The following is a 14519-nucleotide window of genomic DNA, read 5'->3' on the forward strand; positions in this document are numbered from 1 at the left end:
CTTATGAAGGCCCCATTAGAAGCAATGTTCCGCCAGCGGTGGCTCAGTGCGGCGACTACTGTGGGAAACTTGGTTTGGGAGTGAGGGGGATGATGGACGGTAGGGTGGGAGAGTAACAGGTGCGAGCGAGTACACAGTTCGGTTCAGCGGTCTTTCGGTTGACCGACGTTCGGATAATCGACGCTCTACTGTATCTCCTTCGATAAGAAATTACTAGTGCTGGTACCTTCTGCCTTCTAATTTTAGGTAAATTTTCTATTTAGGTAGATGCTGGAATGGATTTCTTGTTGGAAAATAGATTACGAACAGTGGCTAATCCAGAAAATTAGTTTGAGAGGGGCTTCACTCAGAAAAAACTTTGTTGTTTTTAGAAATCACTAAACCTTTGGGGGAGGGGGATTGAAGCTTATACGCATAGAAATGACTATGATTACATTTTTCTTTTTGAAAAAAAAAATCATGCAATTTGAGTAGGCTACAGCCTAAAAGTCCCAAACCCCGTAAATATTCCACTGATTACGTTTGGGGTGATATTCTCGGACATAAAGAGCAATCAAGGCAAGACAGTTCACGGAGGGGTTTTCTGTTCCTAAGTTGGCATTTTTGTGGGGGATATACTAAACTATCAGAATATGGTTCCTGTGCCGGTATCATTAACAACATTACTTAATGAGGTGACGCGCGTAACCTGGTAAAAACAACATTTACATGCCGACTGGAGTATGCATTTCTCTCAGTGTAGTATTAGGATGTATTCATATTCTTATAAAGTCTCATAATCTCATAAATTAATAAAGTTGTTGTTGATAGTATAATTCATAAATATACAAGAATAATACATCGAACTTGAACATTACATTTTTTTTTCAAATAATTAAACGTGCCGGAGGAATATTAAAGACAAACACAATTATCTTCAACATAACAATTTTTACGGACCATACATTGTAGCCAACACTTCTTCTTAAGGGTTGCCGCTGGAAATTTTGTTAAAAGCAGTTATGCAATTTCTTTCGTCGTCTACTTGTAGAAAAAATTTCCAATAAATGAAAAGAATGAACGAAAAAAAGAAGAAGACGTCAATGTCCGTCTGACTTATGTTTGTTACTGCATCGAATAAGCGCAGGCATACATTGTTTCAAGGGTTCAACTTTCCACCTTTCCAAGATGAGATTTTGCAGATGTAGATGTGCTGCGATCTGTTGTGCCACTACCATTAAATCTGAGTTGCATCTCTCCCACACACAACATATGTTTACATCGGTTAAATTTGGTCCCACTTTGAATAGGTGGAGCATTGCACATGCAGTCACACATTTCGACAAAGTGACGTGGGTGAGATGCCAAAGACTCATATGTCTTAATAATCCGTCCCACACGATGGCTTTACTAATGAAGATCTGTAATTTCTCTAAGTTGGGACTGTTTGCAAGGACAGTATGTAAATTTACTTCCCTGATGCCACTACACCGGAAGATGAATGTTTTTAATTCTGGTCCTTTATGTGGTATGAAATCAATGAATTCTCGTTCCTCCGGTCTGACATCATCTTCATTTTCATCCTCTCGTTCGATAATATTTTTTATACAATTCAGATGCTCAATCTTTGTAAGATTTTTCAAAGTGGTAAGAGGTAATCTTCTCGAGACCGTGCATTTCAGCTCCGTAAGATTTGGACATATTATAGTAAGCATATTAAGTGCTGTAGACGTAAGAACTTTCTCTGTAAAAGTAAGTTTTCGTATCTTCGTGGCAATCAGAGTAAATGAAGGTGTGCTGGACATGATACGATAGACTTTTTCAAAGAACTCAACGTTCAATCGATTGCCTACTAATTGCAGATTAGGAACAAGCTCCAACAAAGCTAGTAGTCCTTTGCATGATACATTGGCTCCAGTTATATCTAGCTCTTCGAGAGTAAGACACAATGGAGTTTCTCTTCTCAAGAGCCTGACTGGTTCCTGATTACTCGATTCTTCTGGCCACACATTGTGTTGTGAACTAAGAAACTTGGACATCGGAGGATACATTCCTGGTAGATGCCATTTTCTACTTACCCAATCGTTGTCAACAGGTGCCTCATTGTGTTGATCACGTGTGACTGTTTGGGTTAAGAGATGGATACCCATATCAGTGATAAAACCTGATGGAACTTGCAGAATACGCAATCGGTGGCAAGACTGTCCAACAAGATGTAAGAGATCATCTGTGGCTCTGTACTGGATTTGAAGATGTACTAAGTTTCTTGCTGAAGTGAATAAAGTTTCTAGTAGCGGTCTGTCTTGTGGCGTGAAACGTGCAAGATCATCCGGTGACAAATCACCTTGAACAAAGTGTAGTTTTTTCAGGTTCTTTCCTTCCACGGATACGATGGATAAGATACGAGTGAATTCTGCTGATTTATGTTTTGGTGGGAAACCTATTACAAGATGCTGTGTATCGTAAGTCATGAGAGTTTCCAATATGTATTGCGTGAACGCAATATCCTCGGTTCTTTTACAAAATTTTTGCAGTGCTTGCATTTGGAGTAGAAGTTTTGATGGAATTGGCAGAGGAAGTGTCTTATAGAAGGACGAGGAGGATTGCGATGAGGACGACGATAACGTATTCTGACTTTTCAACGCTCTTTTCCTCTCTTCCACAGAATAGTTTCGCAGTATCTCCTTCGTAATTTGTCGACATATAATTTGTTGCAGTTCTTCCGGCTGCTTGTATAGAGGCATGTTGCTGATAATTTGTCGACCTGTTATAGAAAAATAAGACCTTGATGTAATTGTCAACTTTTATTAAAATGCAAAGGAAAGTCAAAAAATTATCTGCAATGTATCTATAACTTTTCTTACATCCTTCAAACTGACCTGTGTCCTCGTTTATTTTATTGTTACTCTGTTGTGGTCATGCTATGAAAGTTTGATCCTAATTCCTCCATTTATCTTCCTTTTGTTGCAGATAGATCATGGCCGCTCCCCTAGAAATTTGCACCAAAGAGGAACAACGAGCAGTGATCCGGTTTTTGTGCCCAGCAAGTGTATCATGGGCCGCAATTCATTCTGGAAATCAGCCATGGTTCTGCCACTTTATCAATAGTCACTCGTCTGTCTAACAGAACCATGTCACGTGCACGTTCAATGTTGTTATCTTTTATGGCATAGATGGTCATCTGCTTCTTTCCTCGTGCGGTAACACTTGAGACACCACTTTTGATTTTTTCAGCCCATTGACAGACACTCCGTTGCGGCAACATACTGTTCCCATATTGTGTCTAAGTCTTTGATGCGTTGTGGCTCCTGATACACTTTCCGACCACTGCTCGTTGTTCCTCTTTGTTGCAAACTTCTAATGGAGCGGCCATGATCTATCTGCAACAAAAGGAAGATAAATGGAGGAATTATGATCAAACTTTCATAGCATGACCACAACAGCATAACAATAAAATAAACGAGGACAGAGTTCAGTGTGAACAATGTAAGAAACGTTATAACTGTATTCCGGATAACATTTTACTCAGTGTTGCCACACTTGGTACAATTGTACCAAATTCAGCTCTTTTTGTCATTCATCGGCCCGTTGGTACTACGCTGGCATTTTCAGCCCCTTTTGTGAAAAAGTTGGTACAATTCTACCCAATTCAGCACCATTTAACAACTACTTGTCACTATGCATTGGACTCTTAAAAAAATGCTGTTGAAAGTTCATTCTGTGACGTTGCACCGCATAACGCTACGAATTTTGTGTGGAAAATTCGTAATTCATAATATTTTATTATAACCCACTGGTTACACATGAATTCGGATGATTCATTTGTTCCTCGTTTCATATATGGCCTAGTTATATATTTTTTTTCATATATGGCCATAATTCAAAATGGTTTTGATTTATTGGTCACTTTGAAATAGAGGCGTGTTTGGTTTCCTTACGATACGTAAAGAAGATAACTGTTTTCCCTTTTAATATGCGGCCTGTGTTATACTTCCTACGTGCGAGGAAAGTTTCATCTACTTCGGTTGTTCGGGGTCCTGCTGTTTAGATATTTTTAAAAAGAGCACTTTCTTGATTTGGACTCTTGGAAGGGGGGGGGGAGGGCGAGTGTTCTAGAACTTTACCTCTTTTAGCTTCGTGTTATAAAGCCATGTATTACACTGGTATAAAAAAATGAATTCAGCCCTTTTTGTTTCAATTTGGTACTATTTTTCAGCCCACTCCAGAGCTAGGACTGTGGCAACACTGATTTTAGTTACCCTCGTGTCGCGTCTGCACCATGTGAAGGAATTTGGCTTGTATTAAGTAATATTTTCTCAATGAATATTGAAACTAGAAGTGGTAGTAAATTTATACCACTTCCGGTTTTAGTAGAGAGATTATTGTGGACATGGAATACCTATATAGCATCATTGATTACAGAAAATCTCTTCTCAGTACATCGTTTATACTCTACAGCGATATCAACATTAAAACCGGAAGTATTTCTAGCACTTCCGGTTTCAGTAGAGAGATTAGAGTGGGGATCGAATATGTGGTTGGGACGCTAAATTAACCAAAGGAAAGAGGTTCTCGTTTTCTGTTATCGATTTTACTCTATAGCAATCAACGTTAATTGGAAGTGATTCATTTTTATCACTTCCTGTGGGATTCGTGGTGAACAATAGGGATGGCCACAAGGAACCGGTTCTCGGAGATTCGGTCGCTTCCACCATTTCATCTAGCACATTGTTCACAGCCTGCCAGCAGCTCGGGTTTAGCGTAGGGATGGTTACAAAGTTTCGGTTCCAGCGGAACCGGTTCTTGGAGATCTGGTTTTCAGAACCAGTTCCAGACCTGGATCCGAAGAACCGGTTCCAGACCTGGATCAGAAAAACCGGTTCCGGAACCGGATCCGTTCAGACCCGAAAACCGGTTCCTGATGGAACCGGTTCTGGCCATCCCTAGTGAACAAGGGCCGAACAAGGCCTGGGGTCGAACAAAGGACACCACACACAAAGAGATAAGCGCTTTATCACTGAGCCACCGGGGTCTCCATCTGGCAACATATAAAATTAGAATTAGTATATAAATGACACCCATGCAGCAGGCCCGTGCTGGCCCACCGGGACACCGGGACGTGTCCCGGTGCGCCCTCCGAAATATCACAGTATAAATAAAGGTACAAGTTTTTAGTAATAAATTCTTATAGTTTTTATTGGTAAAGAACCCGTGAAAGGTGCAGTGCGCCCTTTACATTAGGCGCCCTTCCGAGACCACATCAACGATGAACGATACAATAAATACACACAGTTACTGTTGGCGAAGAACCCGTAAAAGGTAAGTGCGCCCTTTACATAAGGCGCCCTACGAAACATCACATTATAGATAAGTGGTTTTAGTTACCCTGTATACCAGCTTTGTTTAATAAATGCAAATACTGACTGGTAGTACAGAACCTGTGAAGAATACAAGGCGCCCTTTACATAAGATGCCCTGCGAAATATCACATTATTTTTTTAAAATTTTATTCTTCTGTATTTCAGTTTTGTATTATAAATTCATACAGTTGCTATTGGCAGAGAACAGGTAAAGAGTATAATCACCTACAAAAATATTATAGTTATATAGCTATAAAGCGAAACAATGTGATACATCAAGAATAGTTCGGATAGTCAAACGTACGATGCATTTATGTAATACTACACTGACACTAGTCTCTAATTTACGATTTTTACGGCATCGAAGCTTTCACAGTCTTAATATGCATCCATATATCCGAGCATATTGATTGTTCCTGTGTGTTTTAAAGCAGTGTTCGGATAATAAGTACCTGTTGTATTTCTGAAATATAGCTGTATTAATTTCCGTAAAATGTGCTCTTCCTGTCACCACGGCACGGCGCGTCCTCAGGTTGTGGATCGAGGAGAAGGCCTCTGGGATATAGAGGTTAGCTGCGAATATACTGAGTAAGCAGTCGCGGACAGACAAGGATGATAATCCAGCTTGAGAATTGGGTGTGAGGCTAACAACCTCATCCTGACAAAAAAAAAAAAAAAAAAAAAAAAAAGGTTTGTTAAGGTAAGTTTGCAGAATCCTCGGATCAGAACTGATAACTTGGCACGAACTCAGCAAAGTGAAACCGACATGAGATTTGGAACATGGAATATAAGACGTCTCTATAGGGCAGGCGCGTTAAAATTTGTAAAAAAAATGAGTTTAGAAATAGAGGTTTACCTAGTAGGATATCAGGAAGTTAGATGAGAAGGAAATGAAGGAGTCAAGTCGGAAAATTTTACGTTCTTTTATCGGGAACAAATTAAAGATTACCAACTAGAAACAGGGCTTTCCGTTCACAAACGAATACGTAATATCAGCAATTACATAGGTTGAATTTGTTAATGATAGATTTTCTTTTACTTCTCTTAAGGGTCGGTGGGGTAATATTATTGTTTTAAATGCACATGCCCCAACAGAAAATAAGGATGGCGATTTAAAAAATACAGTTTTTACGAACGAATAGAACGGATATTTGATCATCTCCTGCAATAATACCATATGTAGAGTAGATAAATTCTTGTTCACGAGCTTTCATGTTGAGAATGACTTGAAAGAAGGAGATGCGTTGTCGTCATTATTACTTAACTTTGTTCTGGAGAATACGATAAGGAAAATCGAAGACAGCAATCAAGTTCTAAAGCTGAATTGTATTTCCCAGGTTGTGGCGTATGCTGATGATATAAATTTTATAGGTTATGATAGTATAATAGAAAATAATGCAGAAATCTTAATTACCGCTTGCAGGGATATAGGCTTAAAAGTAAATGCAGAGAAAACTAAATAAATGGAAGTTTGTCGGGATCGTTATACTGTTTTTTATGGATGCGTTAAAATATCAAATAATATATTCTTTCGACAAAGTAGATACTTTCAAATATCTAGGATCATTATAATCCGACCAAAACCATAATCACTAAAAAATTTGATGTTAACTTAAAGCAGGAATTTCGTGCTATTATTCAGTTAATTTTTTTTTTTTTTTTTTTTGGTCGCTAATTCTGTTGAGGAATTTGTAGCTCAAAATATAAAACGATAATCATGCCTCTTGTGCTGTATGGTTGCGAAACATGGGAATATCGCAGACTGAAAGTATTTGAAAACAAGATTCTTAAACCAATATTTGAACTCCAAAAGGAACGGGAATGGGGAAAGGCGGAAACTTCATAAGGAGGAACTGCATAATTTTATACCGTTTACCAAACATTGTTATGGTCATCAAGTCTAGGAGGCTCAAATGGTCAGGTTATGTAGCCAGAATGGAAGAAATTAGAAACGCTTTTGAAGTTATAACTGGAAATCCAAATAGGAAAATGACCGTTAGGAAGACCGAGGCACAGATGGAAGAACAATATTAAAATGGTTCTCGCAGAGATTGAAATATAAAGTAGAGACTCGGTTCAGTTCTCTAAGGACAGAAATCAATGGAGAGCTTTTTTAAACGCGGCAATGAGCCTCCTGCGTCCATAGGCGTGCTATATTAAGCTGTTGATACCTTTAGCTTCTTTTTATTTGACAGAAATGTTATTGCAGGAACTAAAAAGTTTTTATTTACGTTAATACTAAAACAAATTTGGTGGTGATTTTGATATAAAATGGCACCCATACTTTCTTTCAAAGTCTCTCTCTCTCTCTCTCTCTCTCTCTATATATATATATATATATATATATATATATATATATATATATATATATATTCCCGTTTGTATAGGCGCCCTTTTAGTAGACTTGTCCACCGCCCTCATTAGTATCCCAGCACGGCCCTGCCATGCAGCAAAATACAGTATTAACTAGCAGATATAAGTTGTTTGGCTTCAACTAACGGTGACACTCTTACTCTTTCCCGAACATTACTACTTTTAGTCCAAAGTGTAATAGCGTGTAAATCTTTAAAGAACAAAATGTATCATCAACGAGTAAGTTGGCCGGAATGGAAAATACTATTAAAATTAGGCATTTGGATTACAGAAAATTCATTGAACGTGTGTGAAAGATAGTCTTCAAAAATGACATTATTATTCTATGCACATCAACAACATACCGAAACTCATACATTTTGAATGAAGGTTCCTGAACCCTCGAGTAGTCGCGCCGCGGTCAAAAGCACCACAGGGAAATTATTTTTTATCGTGTGCCCACTCTGTTTGTCCGACAGACTACACCGTCTATCTAATCTTACCCCTCACCTTCCCGAACATTCCTGCTCAATCAGTCCCTTATCCGTTGTTTAGTTTAAATACTAGTGATTGTTTAGTGATTCTGCGGTGCTTTCCACCGCGCGCGACTAACCGTGTAATGTTTTTTCTCAGTGTTTCGCTCTGCACGTGACCTTTGCTTTGGAGATGTTTTAAGCTTTATAAACATAAATATTATTTTAATGGATGGAAGAGAGGTCGACAAAGTTAACAAACTGATACCAAGTGTGGAAAAAGAGGAAATTAGAAATGAACAGCTTAAAAGAACGGAGGGAAATGTTAGCAATGGACTACTCGGATAAAACAGCCATGATGATCTCGTGGAAGCTGTGTCTGAGCAAGATCATAAGAAAAAAAGATAATGTAGAAGTGAATGAACACGAAAGTGGAAGTGAGGAGTCTGCGAGCCAGTCTGAAGATCTTAAACCCAGAAACGACCAGCGAATCCCCGAATGTAATCAGCGCAGCAGAGGCCGAAATAAGCGACGACGAAGTGTAAAACAGTGTAAATTTGAATATAACCTAGAATAATTCAATGTAGTGTTGTATAGGTGAAGTTTCAAAATAATAGGACCGTAAAATAATTCAATGTAAATTTGATTTGATTTCAATTTAGCGCCCCTTTCAGCATCAAGTCTATGTAAGATGTAGAACTACTGCTTAACGTGGGATCCAAACCACATGAGCCCCCACCGGGAATTGAACCCGGAAGTTCCAGGCCAAAGGGATGCGAGTGAGCTATAATTGAATGTAAAATGCGCTTTGAAGATTTGTTTTATTGTATGTGTATATAGTATTTATTTTACTAATTTACTATTGCATTTCTAATTTTAGACGAACCAAAGAGTTGAAAAAACAAAAGATCATCATCAGAGTTAGAATTTTCAATATAACCAGTGCGTAGTTATCTATCTAAAGAAATATGTAAGAAAAAATATTTCAAATAAGAAATAAAAAGAAAACAGTACATGTCTAGTAGTAGCTTCCAATAATAGTTACTACTGTAAAACTTATTATAATAATAAATATTTTAATCCGTCTTAATCAGAAAATATACAAAATTACGTTTCTAATACAAGAAGAAAATGTTTAAAACGATATTTGCAACACATTATGTTCGTGCGGTCCTTTTGACCGCGCGCCACTACTTGCGTTACTTTTTCAGCGCGACTACTCGCGCTACTTTTTAAGCGCGACTTCTCGAGGGTTAATCTGATAAAACTTGTTCCAATTGGAAACAATTTGGAAATGTAAGTGATGGTGGTGAGTGTTCAGTAGTATCTGAACTAAAAGTGTGCCTTTGACCGAACTATTTTTGAATAGAATTCGCCGCCAACGACGACACCAGCTATAATTTCTTGCGGACAGAACTACGTAAGAACCCACTTGGAATCGAGCTTGGATCTGCAGCGCCAAAAGCTGTGTACGCTAACCATATAGTCAAATGGAGCTCTAATATACAGTATATTATTTATACAATAATATATACAGTAGGAAGTCGAAAATCCGAACTAATTGGGACCACAGGTACTTCGGATTTTCAAATTGTTCGGATTTTCGAAAAAGACCATGAAAATGCCATTTAGGCTTAAATATACTGTACGGTATGCTCTTTTATCGATACAATGATTATACAGTACATACAGTAATTACAATACTTCCGTCTCCTTTAGCCTAACCGCATAACCGTGGGATGTAAAACTCAAAGATTTCATTTCATTTTACAATACCGTACATAAGGCTACGTACATTTAATGTTTCTGAAGAACCTGCTCGTACACTAAATTCCACTGTTCTTGTAATTCACTCTTAAAACGTAACTTGTATAGGTCTAAGGGAAAATAAAAATATGCATGACAAACAATTACATAAGAATGAACTTTTGTAAAAACACTGACTTTACACAACGCCGACGGACAACTCTATTGTTTGTTTATCGCTAATGCTAAGATAAAATGTGAAAAGCTTCTTGGGACCGCGTTCGGATTTTTGACGTTCTGATTATCGACGTCCTACTGTATTTTTATAAGATGCAAATTAAGATGAATAATTAGTTATGGCATTACAGATGCATATCTTTCAATGTCTAATAGCTTATTCCTTAAAAATGCGTTTATTTTCTAAGTTGGTAGACGACTGAAATTCTTCATGTTGAGAAAATATCAAATTTGCCTGTACAATTAACGTATAAAGCTGAATTTGCTAATAAAAGTAATACATAATTACACATACACCTTATTAAGGAGTTAGTACAAACAAACAAACATTAAGAAGTTAAACAATGAATTTGTTAATAAAAACTTATAGTAAAATAACTCTAAGTACCTGTTTATAATCATCGAATAATGCAGTTTCTATGGTACAAGGTATTCTTTAGGGTAATATTATTGTCGAACGTATACATTGTGAAATAATCAGAAGAAAGTCCGTGGCGCTAAATTCCGAGTTTATTACACCTTTGGCTCATCGCATCTGTTACTCTCTAGAGCAGGGTTTTTCAACCTTGGGTGGGGGTGGGGGGAAGGATGGGTCACGAGAAGGTTTCACAGGGATCGGGAAGATAAATGGAAGAGATAAATGTAATTAGAATCCAATACCAAAAAATATTTTAAAATAATATTTTTAGTTTTGCTCTAATAGCCATTTATCTATTTTTAAACATTTACAACAGGTGCAGAGTTGTTTAAAAATCAATTAAATGAAAGAAGTATGATATGAAACTAATGAGAACTGCATATTGAAATACCAGAAAAATTCAAATACAACAAAACCCTCATACTGAAATACAATTAAAATTGAAAGCTAATGAGATATCTGAGCATGGTGTTATTTCACTAGTGCGGCAATGTCCAGTTCAATCTTCGTGACGCACGTTATGAAGTCATTTAAAATACTCAATATATATTTTTTAAAACAACTGTCGAAGCTTTTTAACCAAAATTAGAAATCACTTTATTTTCTTATCATATGACCCAAAATTAAGGAAGTTTTAAAATTTTCAAATTGCCTCCATTTTGAAACAGTATGACGGATCAGATTCGTTTTTTGTAATATGAATGAACTGACCAAATTTAGTTTTAATCCATTCGCTTTTAGGGAAGTTACTGTATCCCTATACAGAGTCTTCCAAAAGCCCTGCAAAAAAAATTAAAATCTGTAACTTTGTAACCATTTATTTTATTTGTACAAAACTTTTAGTGGACTTGTAAGAAAGTCTGAAATTTTGTTTCCAAGCATTTTTTCAACGCCAAACCTCCAGCTGAGCACCATTTACGTCCAAACATAGCTGAAGTCTTTTTGGAAATCCAAGAGTGGCATTTCGACGTGTTTCATCAGTAATACTCCCAATCACATCATGTATCTTCTTCCGGAGGCCCTGAACATCTTTCGGTTTTTGCTTGTAACTTCTGTATCATTTTCTTACGAGCGACATTATGTAGCGTTGTCATTGGCACTCGCAGCTCCAAGTATCTCCGTTTCAACGATTTCTTTGGACTTCGGAACACGCTTTCCTGCACGGACTGAATCACATCAACACTGGTTTTTGGCCTTCCGCTAGGAAGCAAGTCCAAGACACTTCTCGTAGATAAGAACTTATCGTACCATCTCTTGATACTTGAACATGCAGGTGGTTGTTTCTGATATTTTTGCCGGAATTTTCTTCTCACCAAAACACTAGACTTTAACTCACAAAACCACACCACACACTGTGCTTTCTCTTTAGTAGACGCCATCTTTATCACGTGATTTGCGGTTATGACGTCAACGTTTACATCCGTTCATTGCTGGCAACAAAAATTTTAACATTTCCACTAAACATTACAAACAAAATACAAAATTGTAAGTAGTACTTTCAAAGTTACAGCTTTTTACTTTTTTGCAGGACTTTTGGAAGACTCAGTATATAAAAAATGAATTTTATTATAGAAATAGATGGATATTGTGAGATCTCCGCAATAGGTATATTAAAATTCTCATACAAATTTATTACAAACCAGAAATTATAAAGGGGTCGTTGGCAAGAGAATGTGATAATATGGGGGGTCATGATAGGAATGAGGTTGAGAACCACTGCTCTAGGCAAAGAGGCGAGTCTCTGGTAGTATTTGTAGGTGTCCTTAAGAAAATATCCCTCGACTGACACAAAACTTTCTCTTTTCTAATCAAATTTTCCCTAGTTCGTTGAGTGTCCAATTCCTGTGACAGAAATTATGTGATAAGATTAATTTAGCTATATTAAAGTAAGTGTCAACCATATTTATTTTATTCATTTACTTTTTGCTTCTATTTTTTTTTTACTTTTTCCTTGATTTTTGTCTTTAAAAAAAAAAAACAGCCAACAATGAGTGCCAACATTATTTCTATTCTATTGATTTATTTCTTAAGAATAAAGAAAAATTTAAGCATTTATGTCGGTCAATCAGTCAGCGCGAGAATTTCTATGAATTTTTATGTTTTATCGAAAGAAATAAATTCCTTTTGCCCTTTTTTTGCTGAACTTGCCTACGAAATTTCCCTACATTAGGGAACTTTCCCTCAAACAACGAACACTGGTCCCTGGCGACACCCTAACGCTTTTTTTCAACGGTTTGCATTCGTACAGCGTTACCAAGCCAAGAAGCCAAAGATATCAGTGACAAGCACTTGAAAATATCAGCATATTTCAGTAGATATTTTCTGAAATTAATAAAACATCGAACAACCAATCTATAGGCATATAAATGCAATATCGAGGCTATTTAATTAAAGACATTTGCATGATATTGTTTAAAGCTACTTTACTCACTTATGTGTTGTTTCAAAGTGAAAGCTATACATACTTTTGTTAGTAAATAATAATCAAGATTTTGTCATCGAATATGTCCGAACACTTATGTTAAGGTTTTATGCCGGAAGTCTCTACTTTCGCATCAAAATACATTTGTTCTAGAGGTAAGAAGAAACTAGGGTTTTGATTAGAGATGCAAAAAAGCCGGCTTTTTTGAATCGATGGTTTTTTTCACATAAAAAGCCGGCTTTTTTGAAAAAAAACGAGAATTTTGGAAATTTTGGCTTTTTTCAACTTCATGATTTTTCTATCTAAATAGCTTTCTTATAGTATATTCTATAGTTAGATAAAAATTCCATGACCTGAATGTGATATTTCGCTCTGAAATTCACCATCAAGATGGATGGAGCACATGTTTTACGAATTAAAGCTAACATGAAGAATGTAGTATTTGAGGGTAATTTTAGAGGCTATTTAACTTTATTTTAACTTTTGAGTTATCGACATCTTTTTTCTTCTCTAGTTTGTCATCCATGTTTCATTTCTAAGAGCTTTTAGTACTCTAGCTTCTAGCGCAAAAGTTAAACTTGCCCGTTTTTCTATTTATCCGTCAAAGCGTACGTTTTTCAATATATCCGTCAAACCGTACTTTCACATTTCTGTTATACTGTAGCTGTGAAGTGATTTAGCAATAATTTTCCGGACACAACCTTGAATACCAATTTATACAAATAATCAGTAGCGGATTTAGGAAAGTACTTTAGGTTTTTTTCTGATTGTTTCGTTTCCTAAAAAGTCCTAATTTTATTTGGGAAGTGCTTGAAGTTTATGAGTACAGGCATAACTAATATTTCGTTTCGTTTATATGTTTAGCAATAATCTTCCGGATACAACTTTAAAAATCATTTTATACTGAGAATCAGTGGCGGATTTAGAAAAGTATTTTGGGAAGGGTTTCTTACTAATGTTTAGTTTTTTTAAACATTCGTAATTTTTATTTGACGGGACCTTAAAGTTTATGAGTAAAGGCATAAATAATAGATATTTCGTTTGTTGCAGACATTCCGTAACTTTGGGGAACGGGCTTCAGTCCGAAAGACCGCCCCCCTAACCTTCGCAAAACCGTCACTGCTGGTAATTAGTAATAATAACGATTTAAAAACAATAAAAAGGAAGTCGCCCAACTCACAGTACACGCACTATTTCTACATTCACAGATGGAATGAAGAAAAGCTTTGTCAGAATGGTCGAATGCTGGTTGAATCCCGGACTTCCCGATAGAAGCGCAAAAGCTAATCACTCAGTCATGTTTGTTGTGCAGTTGTATTTAGCTTAACTTAAATATATTCCGTAGTCTTTTTTTTGGGGGGGGGGAGTTCCGTAATGATATGTTGAATCCCTCTTGTTAAAAATTCAGAAAACTTGAGGATTGGATAAACTGTGATGGTGGTTCTATAAAACTTAACTGTAGAATTTCAAGAATATACAGAACCAAAAGCTCTAGATGTGCAGCCTTTAAGTGTATCATATAAATCTAAGTA

General features: G+C 36.7%; 1 protein-coding gene across 1 annotated transcript; it reads right to left on the bottom strand.

Moving 5' to 3' along the window:
* Window positions 1-778: 778 nt before the first annotated feature.
* LOC145664919 (uncharacterized) lies at window positions 779-10569 on the bottom strand. Its single transcript, XM_081732022.1, has 2 exons — window positions 10536-10569; window positions 779-2743 (listed from the first exon to the last, which is right to left on the bottom strand). Exon 2 carries the CDS (start codon window positions 2721-2723, stop codon window positions 1080-1082), a length of 1644 nt encoding a protein of 547 aa, XP_081588148.1. The 5' UTR covers window positions 2724-2743; window positions 10536-10569; the 3' UTR covers window positions 779-1079.
* Window positions 10570-14519: the final 3950 nt, after the last annotated feature.

This window comes from Thermobia domestica, chromosome 11 (genome assembly GCF_964235325.1).
Source record: "Thermobia domestica chromosome 11, izTheDome1.hap1.1, whole genome shotgun sequence".
Lineage (NCBI taxonomy): Eukaryota > Metazoa > Arthropoda > Insecta > Zygentoma > Lepismatidae > Thermobia > Thermobia domestica.

Excerpts from the sequence above, each read along its gene's own strand:
- LOC145664919 (XM_081732022.1), bottom strand. The coding sequence starts at position 2,723 with ATGCCTCTATACAAGCAGCCGGAAGAACTGCAACAAATTATATGTCGA.